The sequence below is a fragment of the Aotus nancymaae genome, unplaced genomic scaffold (genome assembly GCF_030222135.1).
Source record: "Aotus nancymaae isolate 86718 unplaced genomic scaffold, 86718_ANA_hifiasm-v0.15.2.pri h1tg000020l, whole genome shotgun sequence".
Lineage (NCBI taxonomy): Eukaryota > Metazoa > Chordata > Mammalia > Primates > Aotidae > Aotus > Aotus nancymaae.
Window position 1 is genome coordinate 18,661,308 of NW_026988432.1, and position 18,133 is coordinate 18,679,440.

General features: G+C 46.3%; 1 protein-coding gene across 1 annotated transcript in view; it reads right to left on the reverse strand.

The window, feature by feature from the left end:
• LOC105712940 (O-acyltransferase like protein-like) overlaps positions 1 to 18,133 on the reverse strand; it is a 79,823-nt gene that overhangs the window by 28,945 nt on the left and 32,745 nt on the right. Inside the window, exons 4-8 of the mRNA XM_064378960.1 lie at positions 15,584 to 15,725; positions 12,044 to 12,270; positions 7,845 to 8,024; positions 6,121 to 6,223; positions 1,098 to 1,199 (exon numbers count right to left, since the gene is read on the reverse strand). Coding sequence (XP_064235030.1) covers positions 1,098 to 1,199; positions 6,121 to 6,223; positions 7,845 to 8,024; positions 12,044 to 12,270; positions 15,584 to 15,725 — 754 coding nt within the window. The remainder of the gene's footprint in view (positions 1 to 1,097; positions 1,200 to 6,120; positions 6,224 to 7,844; positions 8,025 to 12,043; positions 12,271 to 15,583; positions 15,726 to 18,133) is intronic.

Genomic DNA, 18,133 nt, shown 5'->3' on the forward strand with positions numbered 1-18,133 from the left:
ACCTCAGTCTCCCGAGTAGCTGGGGTTACAGGCACGTGCCACCACTCCCAGCTAATGTTTTTTATTTTTGTTAAAGAAGGAGTTTCACCATGTTAGCCAGGCTGGTCTCGAACTCCTGACCTCAAGTGATAGGCCTGCCTCGGCCTCCCAAAGGCCTCCCAAAAATGCCTGGGATTACAGGCATGAAGTACCGTGCCCAGCCCTTCCACGCTTAATTTTGGCTGTCTAATTCCATTGCTGCCACTCTGCTACCACTGATTCCATATTCTGCCCCAATGTTAGAATCCCTTCAGCATCCACCAACCACACCTTCCTAAAGGAGACCGTCATTCTTCCTGCCTCCCTCCCAGCAGAATGGCCATGGCCTGGAGCTTCGACCAAGTTCCTCTCCTGGTCATGTATTGTTTTATTTTTATTTAATTTTTTTTTTTTTTTTTTTTGAGATGGAGTCTTGTTCTGTTACCTAGGCTGGAGTGCAGTGGCTCGATCTCGGCTCACTGCAAGCTCCACCTCCCAGGTTCAAGCAATTCTCCTGCCTCAGCCTCCCAAGTAGCTGGGATTATAGGCACCCACCACCATGCCCAGATAATTTTTGTATTTTTAATAGAGACAGGGTTTCACCATATTAGCCAGACTAGTCTTGAACTCCTGACCTCATGATCCACCCGCCTTGGCCTCCCAAAGTGCTGGGATTGCAGTTATAAGTCACCGCTCCCAGCCCTATATTGTTTTATTTTTATTGTTACCATTAGCACTCTGATTTACAAGATCCAATTACTACTAATTTACAGACAAACAAAGTCTCCTGTTGAATATAGATTCCATGGAAATCTGACAGTGCATTTATTGAACTCTGCTGCCCATCAGCTGAGGTCTAAGGGTGTCTTTGCCAGTGGAACATACCAGTTTTCATGGTGTTTGTCCCAATAGAATTTGAACCATATTAAACCAGCTAAAATCAACAGTATTTAGGGAAGAAAACTATTTCTTTCAGTTTATTTTTCTTTGGGAATTCTTTCAAAAGAGGGTTAAAGTCAGAAAACCAATAAATTATTACATAGTAATGAGGAATTGAGAAATTATATAAATAAACCTACCTTACCAGGCGACTGAGAACATATCTGAGTATGACTTTAGGGGTTATTCCTTTGTCTGAATTCTGATGCATCTTTAAAAACGACCTTGCACTTAACCATCCACTAAAAGAAAAAGAAGAATTGTCACAGGAAATACTTATCAGTAATACAGTTCAGTCTGGCGCGGTGGCTCACGCCTATAATCTCAGCACTTTGGGAGGCTGAGGCATGCAGATCACAAGGTCAGGAGTTTGAGACCATCCTGGCCAACATGGTGAAACCCTGTCTCTACTAAAAATTCAAAAATTAGCTGGGCGCGGTGGCAGGTGCCTGCTGTCCCAGCTACTCAGGAGGCTGAGGCAGGAGAATCGCTTGAACCCAGGAGGCAGAGGCTGTAGTGAGCTGAGATCGCCCCACTGCACTCCAGCCTGGGCGACCAAGTGAGATTCCACCTCAAAAAATAATAATAGTAATAACAATAATAATAATATAGTTCATTGATTGATTCATTTGCTTGTCCCAATCTGGACAGAATAAATTATGCTGCATTAACAAAGCACCTCCAAGTCTTAAAACAATTGTTTTGTTCTTGCTCATGCTGCATGCCCAGGTTGACAGAGCAGCCACCATCCGAAAGCTCACCATTGACCATGGAAGATGACAATGGCATTCTGGAGGGCCGCAAACCAGCAATGAAACCCTCTAATCTAAAAGTGTCATGCTTAAAGCTATTAGCGTGAGAGTTTGAAGCACTTAGCATAATGGCAATACCAGGTACCACTGGGTCAGAACTAATGATGCGACCCACCCAACCACAGTGGCGCCAGGGAGTGGAATGTTGCCAGCTGCCAGAAAGGGAGGGAGACAGAAACGTTTGTCAAACAATATTAATGACTACCATTTGATCTTTTGAAATAATAACACCAAGGCTTTCCATTTGTGTAATAGTACATCGCTTTCAAAGTACTTTCACTAATGAGATCGCTTTTGATTCTCCAGTTGTACCAAACTACTTTGCAAAAAAATATTTGTTGGCTGGATACAGTGGTTCATGCCTGTAATCCCAGCACTTTGGGAGGTGGGTGGATCACCTGAGGTCAGGAGTTTGAGACCAGCCTGGTCAACATGGCAAAACACCACCTCTACTAAAAATACAAAAATTTGCTGCGCGTGATGGCGTGTGCCTGTAGTCCCAGCTACTCAGGAGGCTGAGGCAGGAGAATCACTTGAACCCTGGAGGCGGAGATTGCAGTGAGCCGAGATGGAGCTACTGCACTCCAGGCTGGGGGACAGAGCAAGACTCTGTCTCAAAAAAATAAAGAAATAAATAAATGTTTGTTGAGTGAATAATTGACTAGATGAATAAACAGCCCTATTAGGTAAAAAGGAAGATACTATCATTCCTGCTTCTCTAATGGGAAAAGTGAAACCCAGAGATTATTAAGAGAGTTGCCCAAGATCACAAAATTCTTAACCAGCATACCCTGATGACAAATTCATTATCCAGAATGTTCAGCTAAAGAAACCAAAGTTATGCCTTTTAATTGCAACTGATTGGGTAAGCAAGTATGTGAGTTTCTCAACCTTTTGACATTTATACCAGTGATCACTGTGGGTATTTCCCTAAGGAGCTAATATATTTCCTATTGCAAACAAAGCCATGTGTTGGGTGGGACTTGGATGGGATCAGGGAGGGTTGGAGAATGTCTCTATTCTCTGCCTGCCAGATTTTCCTTTGAAAAGCAGCAAGTTGGACTCATTAAATAGGAACAAAATTTATAGAGACATCTAAAAGAGAATGCTAAGAGGGGGAAGCAGGGCAGCCAATTCTGATTCCGGCCCCTCTTAATTTCAGGAAAGGATAAATCAGGGCAATTCTTTCTTTTCAGAGTGACTGGCTCCCCCTCTGCCAGCACAGTTGCTAAGCAAAGCCTGGGTCTTGCTGTGTGTGTGGGCACGCACCTCCCGGCCTGCAAGTTCATCCAGAGAGGGCAATGAGAAAGACTGGCAGGAAAACAAGCTCTGAGCAAGATAGCTAGCTCCAAGGGACTAAGACCCAGAGAGCTGAACCCACTGCAATGGAGAAAAGCACACACTAGTGATGGATGAAGACAGCCCGAGAGTGGGAGAGGATTACAAAAGAGTCGCCAACTAGTCATTCTTCAAGATCATCAGAAGGCTTTGGTTGTGCTATGTAAATATCAGTGACATAGTGAGTAAGATGTGGTTTCCTTGTGAAACAAACTACACTTAAGTTCTAATTCTAACCTTACTAGCTGTGTAGACTTGGACAAATTACCTCATTACTGAACATCAAGAAGTTTCTCATCTGTAAAAATGGGGATGATATGGATACCAGCTTTATAGGTTTATTTTGAGAACTGCATGGGATAAGAGATTTCAAGCTCTTAGCATAATGGCAATACTAGGCATCACTATTAATAATGGTTCCATTGTTGAAAAGAAAGTTTTAAATAAAAGAAAGTGTGAACCTTTGAAAGTAATACAATAAAAACTGAAGGAAAAGAATAAAAAGACAGTCACGGAGACTGGTGGTGAGAAAAGGAAGCAAACAGTGATAAAGAGAAAAGAAATGTACACTGCGCCTCTAGGCTGCTGTCAAAATCCACCTGGCTTCCGCCACCTCTGCCAGCCTCAGCTCTTCCTGCCTGGGTTCACACAGAGCGTCTCAGGCTTCAGCAGGCACAACCCGGAGAGCTTGTGACAGTCCAGATTGCTGGACCCATCCCCCTAGAAAGTCTGATTCAATGGGTCTGGGGTGGCGCCCAAGAATTTGCACTTCTACCAATTCCAAGTGATGCTGGTGAAACTGCATCGGGTTGGCTATCTGAGGAAACTGACATAAGGCACAGCCCTCCCTGACCCTGGACCAATCCAGGTGGGAGACACGTTGTCTTTACATATGTGTAGTTTTCCAGGCTGTTTGGTATTTCAGTAGCCTTGGCCTGCACTTTAGATATCTCAGGACTGATCTGGTGGCTTCTCTGGTGTCTCCAGTTCCCCCTGATGGCCCTGGGATGACCAGTGGCCTTTCGTGCCCCCCATCTTTCCATCCTAGTGGCAGCTTTCCTAGTCTCCAGATTGAGTCTGGCTTCGGTGCCAGTCATCCTGATCTGCCCTTGCCAGTGTCCCTCCCAGGGCTTGGAACCCTGCCAGTCAGTCCCATCCCTGTATACAGTCGTTTTTGCCTGGCTTGCAGGGAACAGAGTTCTGGTCTTCGACTGCTGCCCCCTGGGCAGAACTCCCATTCTCCAGGGGTCCACTCTAGGTCTTCTGCAGCTGTGCTTCCCATGCCTGGTGAGACCCAGTGCCGCCCTCTTGGAAAGTCCGGAGCCCAGGGGTTCCCAGATCACTGCTGGGTTTGCTGTACACTGTGAACTCTGAGCCTGGCCTGTCTGGGATCGTTTGTCATTGTCACCTTGGCCACCTCCATGGTCCTTAATGGACAGGTCTCAGCTCATTCTGCATCCCTCTTTCTCAACATTACCACAAGAAACTATCACACCAGACTCTGGAGATAAGACAGTAAATCATTCATTTCAACAGTGACTTATTGAACAGTCCTCCATGGCTAGTACTGCTTTTGTACCTGTTGACACAGCAGTACAGAGAATAGAGAAACTTTCTGCCTTACATTCCACTGGAGAGACACAGACAATCAATCAATCGATCGATCGATTAAAAATGGCAGCTAGGGCCGGGTGTGGTGGCTCATGCCTGTAATCCCAGCACTTTGGGAGGCTGAGGCGGGCGGGTCACAAGGTCAGGAGTTTGAGACCCGCCTCATGGTGAAACCCCATCTCTACTAAAAATACAAAAAAATTAGCCAGTCGTGGTGGTGAGTGCCTGTAGTCCCAGCTACTTGGGAGACTGAGGCAGGAGAATCGCTTGATTCTCCCGGGATCAACCCAGGAGACAGAGGTTGCAGTGAGTTGAGATCGTGCCACTGTACTCCAGCCTGGGCGATGAAGCAAGACTCCGTCTAAAAAAAATTAAAAATTAAAAAAATGGCAGCTATAGTATGTTGGATAAAATGAAAAAATCAAGTCAGGAAGACTGGGTAGCTGCACTTCAGATAGGGGGATGAGGAAGGCTTTGCTTTGTAAAAACTTGAAGAAGAGAAATCGGGCCACCAGGATGTTAGGGAGGTGAGTGTTACAGAAGGCAGCTGGTGATTAGTAGTTCCTTACTATTGCTCTGCGCAGCGTGGGGGCGGGTTCTCTCCTAACTGGATGGTTCACACGCATTTGAACTTAATGACTTTTTTTTTCCCCTGAGATAGAGTCTCACTATTGCCCAGGCTGGAGACGCTTTCTTCTCTTGAACCCAGGAGGCAGAGGTTGCGGTAAGCTGAAATTGCGCCACTGCACTCCAGCCTGGGTGACAGAGTGAGACTCTGTCTCAAAAAAATAGTAAGAATAATAAGTGGTTGTGCACCACTGTAAATGTGCTAAATGCCACTGAATTTTACACTGAGTGGTTAATTTTATGTTATGTGAATTTTACCCCGATTTTTAAAAACAAAAATAGGAATTTTCATGAGGATTAAATGAGATACTTTTTCAAAGTGCTTACCACAGTGTCTGACATTTCTCAGACAGTTAAGAAATTGTACCTCTTAATAGTTCATATAAATAAAGATAACCTTATGAAACATCATGCTGTTTTCTTAATTTTTCCCGTTCCGCTGTAGTGAGAACTGGGAACTTCATGGAGCACCTGTACCCATCTGTGGGCCAGAATTGGAGAACCACGGAAATGAACAATTTTGATGAATACAATCAATGTTTGTAAAAGTCCTGTGTTATAGCTCCATCCTAACTCATTTTATAAAATGAAGATACAGTGGAGAGTCTCTTATGACCACAGCACTGTCTAGAAATGGACAGAGACCCAGGTGAATCAATGTGGGTCATTCAGCTTTTCTCGTTAGAGCGAGAATGGTAACACACACGCATACACACATCCCCAAACACACAGCAACAAGCCCGACAGCAGTGAAAACACAGTTCCATCTTATCACCTGATCAGGAAAAACGTGTCAACTCCAAGATAGAAGGGCCCGCTCCGAGAGTAAAGGTACAGTGGGTTTCTAAGCACTCTGCTTTTCCATTCAAGCACATTATCTGTAACAAATATTAAACAGCAGTGTCTTTTGGTTTCATAGAAGAAAATCCTGTGATTTCTCTTTTCAGAAAAAGCAAGAGGAACACCTTTAACTTCCAGCTGTACTGGGCAGGTTTTAAGAATTGGTGTAATGGCGGGCATGGTGGCTCATGCCTGTTATCCCAGGACTTTAGGAGGCAGAGGCGGGCGGATCACTTGAGGTCAGGAGTTCAAAACCAGCCTGGCCAACATGGTAAAACCCTGTCTCTAAAAAAAAAAGAATCACTGTAATTCTGCTGGGTACAGTGGCTCACGCCTGTAATTCCAGCACTTTGGGAGGCCAAGGCAGGCGGATCACCTGAGGTCGGAAGTTCAAGACCAGCCTGACCAACATGTTGAAACCTCGTCTCTACTCAAAATACAAAATTAGCCAGTCGTGGTGGTGGGCACCTATAATCCCAGTTACTCAGGAGGCTGAAGCAGGAGAATCGCTTGAACCCAGGAGGTGGAGGTTGCAGTAAGCCGAGATTGCACCACTGCACTCCAGCCTGGGCAACAGAGTGAAACTCCATCTCAAAAAAAAAAAAAGAGGATTTACTGTAATTCACATAAGAGGAGAAGTTAGCCTGGGAATAAAAGGTGGGGGACTTGGGTCCCCAATGGTCGTTCAGGAGCTTTGAGCTCCTGTGTGCACTCACAGTGGCCACAGCGCCCTTGGACTATACAGCAGCACCTATTCATGGGCTGAGGCAGATCACCTGGGAGGCTGCTTCCATCTGCCCTGGGCTGTGTTTGCCCCCTGTTTAGAGTGCCACTATTATGGATAGGAAAGTCTGGAGCCCAGGGGTTCCCGAATCACTGCTGGGTTTGCTGCACACTTCAGGACGGTAGCCGCAGGGAAAAGGTGGAGAAACACTGATTTGATGCTAGTGCATCATGTTTATTGATGCTTGTCTGCTTCTCAAGGAAAAATAAATGTTAGTTCCTGGCTTCATTAATCATAATGAGATAGAACTTGGCTCTTTGAATGATGAAAATATAATACCCAGGCTGGGTACGGGGGCTCACGCCTGTAATCCCAGCACTTTGGGAGGCCAAGGAGGGCAGATCACATGAGGTCAGGAGTTCAAGACCAGCCTGGCCAACATGGAGAAACCCCGTCTCTACTAAAAGTACAAAAAATTAGCTGAGTATGGTGGCGTGCACCTGTAATCTCAGCTACTCAGGAGGCTGAGGCAGGAAAATTGCTTAAACCCAGGAGGTGGAGGTTGCAGTGAGCCAAGAACACACCATTGCCATTGCACTCCAGCCTGGCTGACAGAGCAAGACTCTGTCTAAAAAAATAAGAAATTTAATTTAAAAAAAAATGAAAATGCAATACCCAGGTATCGGGTTTGATGCCTAACTATTCACCTGGCAGCCAGGTGCCTGATTTATACATAGGGAGAGTAAAAAGAAGCTCCTAGACACTGGCCTGGAAAGCTTACGGTTGGGAGGTCACACAGCATCGCTAAAACAGAAGGAAGGCTGCTCGTGGGAAGGCTGCCAGCCTCCCATCCTTTGGCCAACACAATCCCACCATACCAAAGAGTTTCTCTTCCCTGACTGCTCCTAGAGTAAAGGCTTGTCAGCTCTCCGCACCCAAAGACAGCCATGCGGTCATCTGACTGGTGTGTCCCGAGATGATCCAGAGGAGACTCAAGACACGAACGCCATTCAGCGCAGAGCAGGTGCCGCCTGGAGTCTTTGTAGTCCGGATGGCTGGCACATTCTTCTGCCAAGAAAAGCACTGCAGAGCGTGAGCCACGGCTCCTAAAAACCCTGGGCAAGAGCAAAGGTGTTACTGTCCCCCCTGACCGCCAGGGTATCCACACACCACCCTGCAACAAGAACCAAAGCGCAATCCACAGATCTTGGCAATTACGCGGAGGCTCTCTTGCTCTGACCCTGAACTTCTTAGTTCAGTTCCATGGTACCATCTTGATCTATCCGTGGACTTTCATAGTTGGCATCCCCCCTTTTAAATCTTGACTTTCCCTAATAGACTTAACCTGAGTTTGGTGCCTCACGTGCTTTGCACAGAATACGCTGCCCAAGCTCAGGCCCCAGAGACGTCAACCTCTGACCCCAGTCCTGTTTGACAAAGAGTCGAGGAAAACAAGAACACAAACATCAGTAAGAATTGATGTGATCACAAAGCAAGCATTTCATTGAAAGAACACCCCCGCAATCCTGAGGACCAGTTGCTTCTGAATAATGAATAATGGGCAGGGTGTAGTGGCTCACACCTATAATCCCAGCACTTTGAGAGGCCAAGGCGAGAGGATCACAAGGTCAGGAGATTGAGACCATCCTGGCTAACATAGTGAAATCTCATCTCTACTAAAAATACAAAAAATTAGCCAGGCGTGGTAGCACGCATCTGTAGTCCCAGCTACTTGGGGGGCTGAAGCAGGATAATTGCTTGAACCCAGGAGGTGGAGGTTGCGGTGAGCTGAGATCACTCCATTGCACACCAGCCTGGGCAACAAGAGCAAAATGCTGTCTCAAAAAAAAAAAAAAAAAAGAATTTAATTTTTACACATCCCAAGAAGCAAGCGTCTAGAATTGCAAAACAGGAGCCTCCAAGCTCAAGCCAGCTCTGAGAGACCCACATTTCCTCCTGGACAGAGCCCCGTGCCTTCAACATTGTGGGCACAAAGAAGTCTTTGCAGAATTAAAACTTATTCACAAATGAGGTCTGGCGCATAGCCAAGTTCTAGAAATCTAAATCAATTTCTTAAGTTGAAGAACTTCATTACCTAGTATTTTGAAGTTCCAGCCGTGAATACAAGTTTTTCCCTGTAAGTCACTCAGTGATTGTGTATCTGTCTGAAGTCCCAACACCCACCCTTGTCATTCACGGGGGTTTTTACTCAGGAATTGGCCGTGAGTACAGCCAATTACATTACTGGTTGTAATGGGGATTCTAGAACATCAAACATCAGGTTTGATGCCTAATGTGGCAAGCTAGCACTCAATGTGTTTTGTTGTAATTATGTTTTTTCCCTCTAAATTCTACTCGTGAGTGAACTTACCCATCAGTGGTGTATAAAGCCTTCTGAAAATAACTGCTCTAGAGGGAAGACAACCTCCCTGATGCTCATTTAGCCCATTTGTAAATGGAAAGTGTTATAAACCAGAAGGACGTGGAGAGGGTTGGAGGAAACCATGCATGCAGTCACTGGTTCCCAAAGTGGAGGCCTCCGAGTCAGCAGCTTCAACATCACCTGGGAACTTATTAGAAATGCATGTTCCTGGGCCAGGCACCGTGGTTCACACCTGTAATCCCAGCACTTTGGGAGGCCGAGGTTAGTGGATCACAGGGTCAAGAGATTGAGACCATCCTAGCCAACATGGTGAAACCCTGTCTCTATAAAAACACAAAAATATTAGCTGGACGTGGTGGCACGCACCTGTGGTCTCAGCTACGCAGGAGGCTGAGGCAGGAGAATCGCTTGAACATGGAAGGTGGAGGTTGCAGTGAGTGGAGATAGTGCCACTGCACTCCAGCCTGGCAACAGAGTGAGACCCAGCAGAGAGAAAGAGAGAGAGACAGAGAGAGAGGAAAGAAAGAGAGAGGAAGGGAAGGGGAGGGGAGAGGAGGGGAGGTGAGGGGATGGGAGGGGAGGAGGAGGGGGAGGGGGAGAAGGGAGGGAAAGGAAAGGAAAGAGGAAAGGAAAAAAGGAAAGGGAGGGAAGGGGAGGGGAGGGGAGGGGAGAGGAGGCAAGGCACATTCCCAGGCCCCACCACAGACCTCCAGAGTCAGAGTCTCCGGGTCAGGGCCCAGGAGTCTGTGTTGTAATTACCTCCCGGTGACTCTGATGCACGCCAAATTTTGAGACCCACTGGTTGTTGACAATGCTTCAAAAAACCTTGCAGCCTCTTCAGATTTGCTCAATCGCTGTGAGATCACTTTAAGCAACAGACCATTAAGTAAGGGCCCTGACACCCAGAGGCTGAAATCCACAGCTATGTATGTATGGCATGAAAACTTCCTCATACAGTTGCTCGTATTTTTCTCGTCTAAATAGCAAAGGACAGGCTCATGTAACAGGAAACCATTCTAAGCAAATGCAATGGTTATTTGGAGGATAAAGAGTCAGGAAGCCAAATACCCAATTTGGCTTTGAATTTCTAGAAGACACGGTGGTCTTAGGTGGATTGGACTCACTGATTAATGCAAAAGTGGAGGAAAAAAAATGTTGAATCTCTGGGTCTCTTCATCTTGATTTTTATTTTCAAACATTCACAGGTATAATACTTTACCTTTGATGGGTCTTTGTTTTTTCTTTTTGAGATAGGATCTGGCTCTGTCACCCAGGCTGGAGTGCAGTGGTGCAATCTCAGCTCACTGCAACCTCCACCTCCCGAGTTCAAGCGATCCTCCTGGCTCAGCCTCCCGGGTAGCTGGGACTACAGGCGCACACCACCATACCCGACTAATTTTTGTATGTTTTGTAAAGACGAGCTTTTGCCATGTTGCCCAGGTTGGCCTTGAACTCCCAGGGGTAAGCAATCTTCCTGCCTCACCCTCCCAAAGTGCTGGGATTATAGGCATGAGCCACCATGCCCCACGTTCTTTGATGGTATTAAATACAAAAATATAAAAAATTTTATGGCAACAGAACATGGAAAACCCCCATTTTGAGACCACAGTTAAATGTGCCTGCTAAGAAAAGCTAACATCATTTTAATGTCCTGATCATAGGGTGCCTCGTTTTGGGTGAGGAGCCTAAAGTTTCCATTCCTGACATCCTACCAGGTATGTCTGGCCTAAATCCTGTGATCCAGCCTTAAAAAGCCTGGCTCTGAGGGCCAGCCTATCACAGATGAATACAATGTTGAATTCTGATGACCGTGGGCTCCGCTCCAATCAGAGGGTTAGAAGCACGTGGCATGTCCCTGCAATCCACCTGATCCTGCTGCTCCCTCAGTGAGGTCAAAGCAGTCCAAGCATGTAGCCATGGCAAATTTAAGCCCTGACACTTTCTTTCCTCTCCTGGCTTCACCGAAAAGAATGAGGAAACAAGGAATGAATTTAGGAGGAGGTAAATACTCATGATCTCACTTAATTTCTTCCACAGATCCCATTATATGCCCCTGTTTTACACACGTGGAAACTGAGGCACCCAGCCCTCTTACTCCACATGTTCTGAAGGTAATTGGGTGACCAGGCCTTTTTGTGTGAGACAGAGATTTATTCTATTTGCCTTGCTGTATAGGCAGGCAGGTAGAAATGAAGGCAATGCTCTTGATTTTTCACTGAAGCACAATGCAGTCTCACTCACTGAAATCCGGCCTCTCACTACTTACGCTGGGTTAATCTGTTTCTGGCTCACACATACTGTGCTGCGTGAATTAGCTTGTGTTGAATGCTCACCACCCTCCCTTCAGTTTCTATGTAAATCATTCACCTTCCTGGTGATGGCAAGAAGCTTCTATGGGTCATGTGTGTAAGTGTGACACTGAAAATAGACACTGTGACTGTGGAATTGTTCCTTAGAGAATTGCTGCAGTGAAACACCAAGCCTTGTTCTACCCTAGTCTTTGATCAGCACAAAAACACACTGGATAATTGTACCCACAAAATAAAGCAGCATTTTTAGTGACTTTGCCTGACCTTAGCACGCTGATGGTAAACAAAGACAGGATTGTCAAGAGCAGAGATCCAACCTCCACACTGACATTTGGAAGCTACCGGGCGTTCACTAGAAGCCAGCACTGTAGCCTTCGTTTCCACCTGCTCACTCCGCTAAGTCACCTCTCCTGGGTGGTCCTAGTTTCATTCAAATACCTACTTCTTCCTCTGCTCGGGGCTGCTGACTCAGGGAGATGCACCGGACAGTGGTTCCGTGGGATTCTGCTGCTTTGTTCATTGCTCTCCACCTCGCTCAATGGCAGACTCCCGTAAGTGGCCGGAGCGCCCCCGTGTTCCCGCGATGTCCTGCAGGCTGACCCCCACTCCATGGCTGCCACGCAGACTGTTCCAGCCAGAGGGAGGGCAAGACCCAGCAAGGTGATGAACCTGCAGGAAGAAGACAAGACAGCCACGCCTTCCCTCATCTCAGGACACCGAAACCGGATGCGGAGAAAACCGGCCTGTGAAAAGCCGCGTGCTGCATATTTACATAGAAAAACATTTCACAATATTAAGGGTGGAGAATGATGCTCTAAGAATAAAACTAATGAAAAAGAAAACATATAAAGAAAATATCAATGGATTTCACTTAACTTGTCATCATTATTTTTTAAATCATAAAGCAACCAAAATACTGAGGAAGATATTTGCAGCTGATATGGCTAAGAATTAATATTCTTTATACACAGAATAAACTTTAAAAATTAATAAGAACCTGGCTGGGCGCAGTGGCTCACGCCTGTAATCCCAGCACTTTGGGAGGCCGAAGCGGGCAGATCACCTGAGGTCAGGAGTTTGAGACCAGCCTGGCCTACATGGTGAAACCCCAACTCTACTGAAAATACAAAATTTAGAGAGCTTGCTAGACGCCATCAAGAGCGAGGTGGAGGCGGAGGAGCGGGGCGCCCAGGCCCCTGTACCCAGCCTGTGCGTGGAGGCGGAGGAGCAGGTGGCCAGGCTGTGCGCGGAGGCAGAGAGGAAGGCCGCGGATGGGCAGGAGGATCGTGGAGCCGTGGAGCCGGGGCCGCGCGGGGCTGGAGCTGAGCGCGGCGGGGAATGTCCCGCGTGGAAGGCCCTGGGTAGCCAGGGAGGGGAGCGCAGAGCCATGCCACACTCTCCGCCAAGTTGGTTTCACTCCTTTTTCATAGATTGCCAACTGATGAACTGTGTTGACCTGATAAGGAGTCGCGGCTGCTTGGACAGGCTGATACAAAAGAGCCTTCCGTTTGGTCCCCCCTGTTTTTCTGCCTGCGTCTTCTCCACATTAGCCACTACATTTCCAGTACCATCCTGGTGGATGACTTCAGCATTAGATGGTCATGTGTATTTTTTGATTAATAAGTGCATTCAGTTTGGAAGAGACAGCTTTTCATTCATGTCCCACGTAAAGGAACAGGGCCTGTACAGTGTGTAGGCTGCTGTGTAGTCATATTTGTTCCAGTGATTTTATTGTATTTTCAAAGTTTGAAAGTATACCCTTGTGCTTTGCTATTTTTTTATGCTTCTTGGAATCTGGGGACTCATGAGAGACTGGAAGTTAGAGTTCTGCAAGTAAGAAGATACTACCTGGTTGCAGCTGCCAAAATCAAGAACCCAAGCCCCAGTCAAGGTTGAGAATGAGACTTTGGATGAGATTGAGAAGGCCCCAGTGGACGGCTGATCTGGAAGAGTGGCGGTGTGTGGATCTGAGAACCTCTGCAGACCATCAGATCAAAGGAGGAGAGCTGTTTTGGTGTTTTGTTTTGTTTTTATAGCATTTTGGTTTTTCCTGGAATGTAATTTTCCTATGGCATATTAACTGGTGCATGTCGTGTAACCTGTCTGGTGAGCAATCTACAATTGGGATGAGTTCTAGGTATATGTGTTTGCCAGCTTTGGGGTAAACTTCGTTATGGTAGTCTCTGCCACAAATGCATGTGACCTTTTCAAGGGCCCAGAGTGGCTGAGGAAGGAAAGCTTCAAGCTGGCCATGAAGGTCCCAAACAGTCATTCCAGGCTTAGATGATGACTAGCCTAGGTCATCAGAGCCCAGACTCCACAGGGGCTAAAATCAGAGCTCTGCCTTGTGATGATGAAGTTCATTTGCTTGGAAAAACACATGCTGAAAGCCAGTTTTTAGAATCTTTGTGCAGATGACCAAAGCAATTGGCCAGGAAAAAGTAAGATGAATAAACATTTTTCAAAATGAAAAAAAAAAAAAAAAGAAAATACAAAATTTAGCTGGGCATGGTGGTGTGTGTCTATAGTCCCAGCTACTCAGGAGGCTGAGGCAGGAGAATCTCTTGAGCCCAGGAAGCAGAGGTTGCAGTGAGCTGAAATCGCCCCATTACACTGCAGCCTGGGTGACGGAGGGAGACTGTCTCAAAAAAGAGAAGAAGAGGAAGAAGAAGAAGAGCCACCTAACACACACATGGAAAAGGGAGTGAAGAATGCGAACTTACAAGAGAAACATACAAGTGGCAGATAAACTTAGGAAAGTAAAACCCTCTTTGCCCATTTTTTGAAGATGTAAATTAAACCAATGTATTCACCTATCAAACTGGTTCCAGTTTTTATAAAGGTAGCAGCTTTTGATGCTGGTGAGAGGGTAAAGAAGCACATGAGAGTTTCCTACTGGGGGCAGGAAAAATGAACTTTTCAGGAAAACAACATCAAATGATTTGAGAGTGATGCCCAGCAATTGTACTTCTATGTAATCTATGCTAAGGAACAAACAGGAAGTACTGGGGGAGTTGCTGCAACGTCTGTAGGCAAGGCAATGTCTCAGATACAAGATTCCTCTTCAGCGGTCCCCTGACAGCAAGGAACAGGAGTGTTTTGGGATAGAATACATTTCTCAGTGGTCCTCAAACCAATCACACTGGGTATCCTGGCCTTCCCCTTGAACACTTTTTCTTGTTTAAGGTAAATGGTGGGCACGCATGGTGGCTTACACCTGTAATCCCAATATTTTAGGAGGCTGAGGTGGGTGGATCATCTGAGATCAGGAGGTCGAGACCAGCCTGGCCAACATGGTAAAATGCCATCTCTACTAAAAATACAAAATTAGCCGGGTGTGGTGGGTGCAGGCTGAGACAGGAGAATTGCTTGAACCCGTGAGGCAGAGGTTGCAGTGAGCCACAATTGCGCCACTGCACTCCAGCCTGGGCGACAGAGCAAGACTTCATCTCAAAAAAAAAAGGTAAGTGGTGATCTCCCTGTGTCTCAGTAGTCTGGCTGCTATAACAAAATACCATAGGCTAGGCGGCTTCTACATCCCAGAAATTAATTTCTCATAGTTCTGGAGGCTGGGAAGCCCAGGATCAAGGTGATGGAAGATTCGGTGTCTGCTGAGAGCCCATTTTCTTGTTCATAGATGGCACCTTCTAGCTGTGTCCTCACATGGTGGAAGAGGCAAGGGGGCTCTCTGGGGTCCCTTGCCCAAGCTACCTGACCCTATTCAGGAAGGCTCTGCCCTCATGAGAGGCACCTCCCAAACGCCCCATCTCTGGATGTCATCACATTGCGGGTGAGATTCCAATGTATGAATTTTGCGGGGGAAGCAAAAACACTCAGACCATAATATCCTGAAATAGGCAGCACTGGCCAGACACCGTGCAATGAATGAAATGTGATGGTGAAATGCAGTTGATGAGGGGAAATTGATGAAACAGTACCGGCAGATCACATCCCACCCAGGTACCTCGATGTCCGTACTCACAGACACACGGCCGCAAACGTGTCCAGGGGGAACATTCCAGCAGCACATCTGGCCACACTCCCGCCAGACGAGGAGGAAGAATTTATTGTAAAAAGAGAGAGGGAAGGGGCCAAAAATGAAGTATTTCTGAATCTTAAAGTATCTACCAAAAGAGAAAAAGAGATTGTATAAATCATTTAGTTTGTCATAATGCCTTACGTTTTTCAAAGTGCTTCCATATCTGTTATTTCAAAATGAAACTTTTACACTAAAAAGAGATGACAGCTGGTGCCGGGCACGGTGGCTCACGCCTGCAATCCTACACTTTGAGAGGCCTGTACCTAGACTTTGGGAGGCCAATGCGGGGGGATCACTAGAGGTCAGGAGTTGGAAACCAGCCTGGCCAGCATGGTGAAACCCCATCTCTACTAAAAATACAAAAATTAGCCCAGTGTGGTGGTGCATGTCTGTAGTCCCAGTTACTAGGGAGGCTGAGGCACAAGAATCTCTTGATCCCAGGAGGCAGAGGTTGCAGTGAGCTGAGATCACGCCACTGCACTCCAGTCTGGCCACAGAGCGAGACTGTCTCCAAAAAATAAAATAAAATAAAGGGGGACAGTTGGTTTTGAATGTATCTGATTTACAGTTGGAGGGAAACAGGGCACAAAAATGTGGAAACTCACAGAATGAGGAACTCTTAGCCCAGCTGGAAGTAAACCGGGGTCTCCTGAATCCGTCTGTTCTCCCAGCCTTTCTTAGCACATGGTACTGGGAACAAAAAGCCTAAACACGCACCATTGCTGGCTCAAATCTACTTGTGAACAAGCCCCCCACCCCCGAGGGAGAAATGCAATATAAGATGGAAATATACAATTGAAGCCCATAGTCTGGGGAAACATGCCATCTGCAACTGAAAGTAAGAAGCAGCAAGTCAGGACACAGCCGATGAGCGCTGGAAGAAATTGTGTGTGAAGATGTTACTGGTAAGACTAGCGCTGCCGTCTCCGGTTCTACAAGACTCAGAACTACCTGGAGGGCCTGTTGGCTCTCTGCCTCCCTCCCTGCAAGTTTCTAATCCAGGAGGTTTGAGATGGAACCTGACTTTGCACTTCTGACAAGTTCACAGGTGCTCCTGCTGTGAATCCCAGGACATGGTTAGAATTAAGACCATGGTGCTTCCCAAATCTCCACAAACGACGGGGACACGGTTTTCCTTGCTTGTTAAATGGGGATGGTAATAGTACCTAGCTCCTACAGCTGTCATGAGAACTCTGATGCAATTATTGTAAAGCCCTTAGGACAGTGCAAGGCAGGCAGTAAGTTTAATAAATGTTGGGTGTTCCTCATCTTACACACCACATTGCCTAGTCTTGCATTCAGGAGCTAGTTTGAGCTAGCTTGCTGTGTGACCCTGAGCAAGTCACTGCACCTCTCTGGGTCTCATTTCCTCATCTGTGTAACAGTGAAGGCTGGTTCGAACATGATGTATTCTTTTATTATTATTATTATTATACTTTAAGTTCTGGGTTACATGTGTAGAACACGCAGGTTTGTTACATAGGTATACATCTGCCATGTTGGTTTGCTGTACCCATCAACCCATCATCTAGGTTTTAAGCCCCGCATACATTAGGTATTTGTCCTAATGCTCTCCCTCCCCTTTCCCCCAACCCCCAACAGGCCCCAGTGTGTGATGTTCCCCTCCCTGTGTCCATGTGTTCTCATTGTTCAACTCCCACTTATGAGTGAGAACATGTGGTGTTTGGTTTTCTGTTCCTGTGTTAGTTTGCTGAGAATGATGGTTTCCAGCTTCATCCATGTCCCTGCAAAGGACACGAACTCATCCTTCTTTATGGCTGCATAGTATTCCATGGTATATATGTGCCACATTTTCTTTATCTAGTCTATCATTGATGGGCATTTGGGTTGGTTCCAAGTCTCTGCTATTGTGCATAGTGCTGTAATAAACATACAGGACCAATGGATTCTAATACCTTTTCCATCTCTAACAGTCAAGATTCCTATGAGTCTGTGACCCGAGGTTTCTGAAATCCAAAAATGCTGCTGAAAGATTAATAGTATGTAATTAATTCTGATTCTTAATGGTAGCATGGTAAGGGTAGATACAAGAAGGAAGGGTCATCTGTGTGTCCTCAGCCCCGGCCAAGAGTGGGGGTGCTTGATCTAGGTTATGGCAGATCCCCACAGGAGAGCTGGCAGCAAAAATTTTTCATAATCCGACTCCATTTGCTCTGAACCAGTGCTCCCCAGAGTTAGTATTTGGGTTTCCAAAATAAACTCTTCCACTGAAAACGAAATGTCCTGTTCAGCCCAAGCACATCTGTCCCCTTCGGAAGTTCCATTTCTAATGTTAAAGGAATTGAGTGGCGTTTTTGTTTTGGTTTGGTTTGGCTGTTTTGGTTGGTTGTTTTTTTGTCAATCAACCACAGCCCAGCTCTAAATCCTGCCATAGTAAACAAAGCCAAGAGGACGTCCAATCGGCCTTAAGTCATCAGCCTTAGGTGTCTATGCTATGCTAGATTCCAGATCTACACGCAGAATATGAAACCT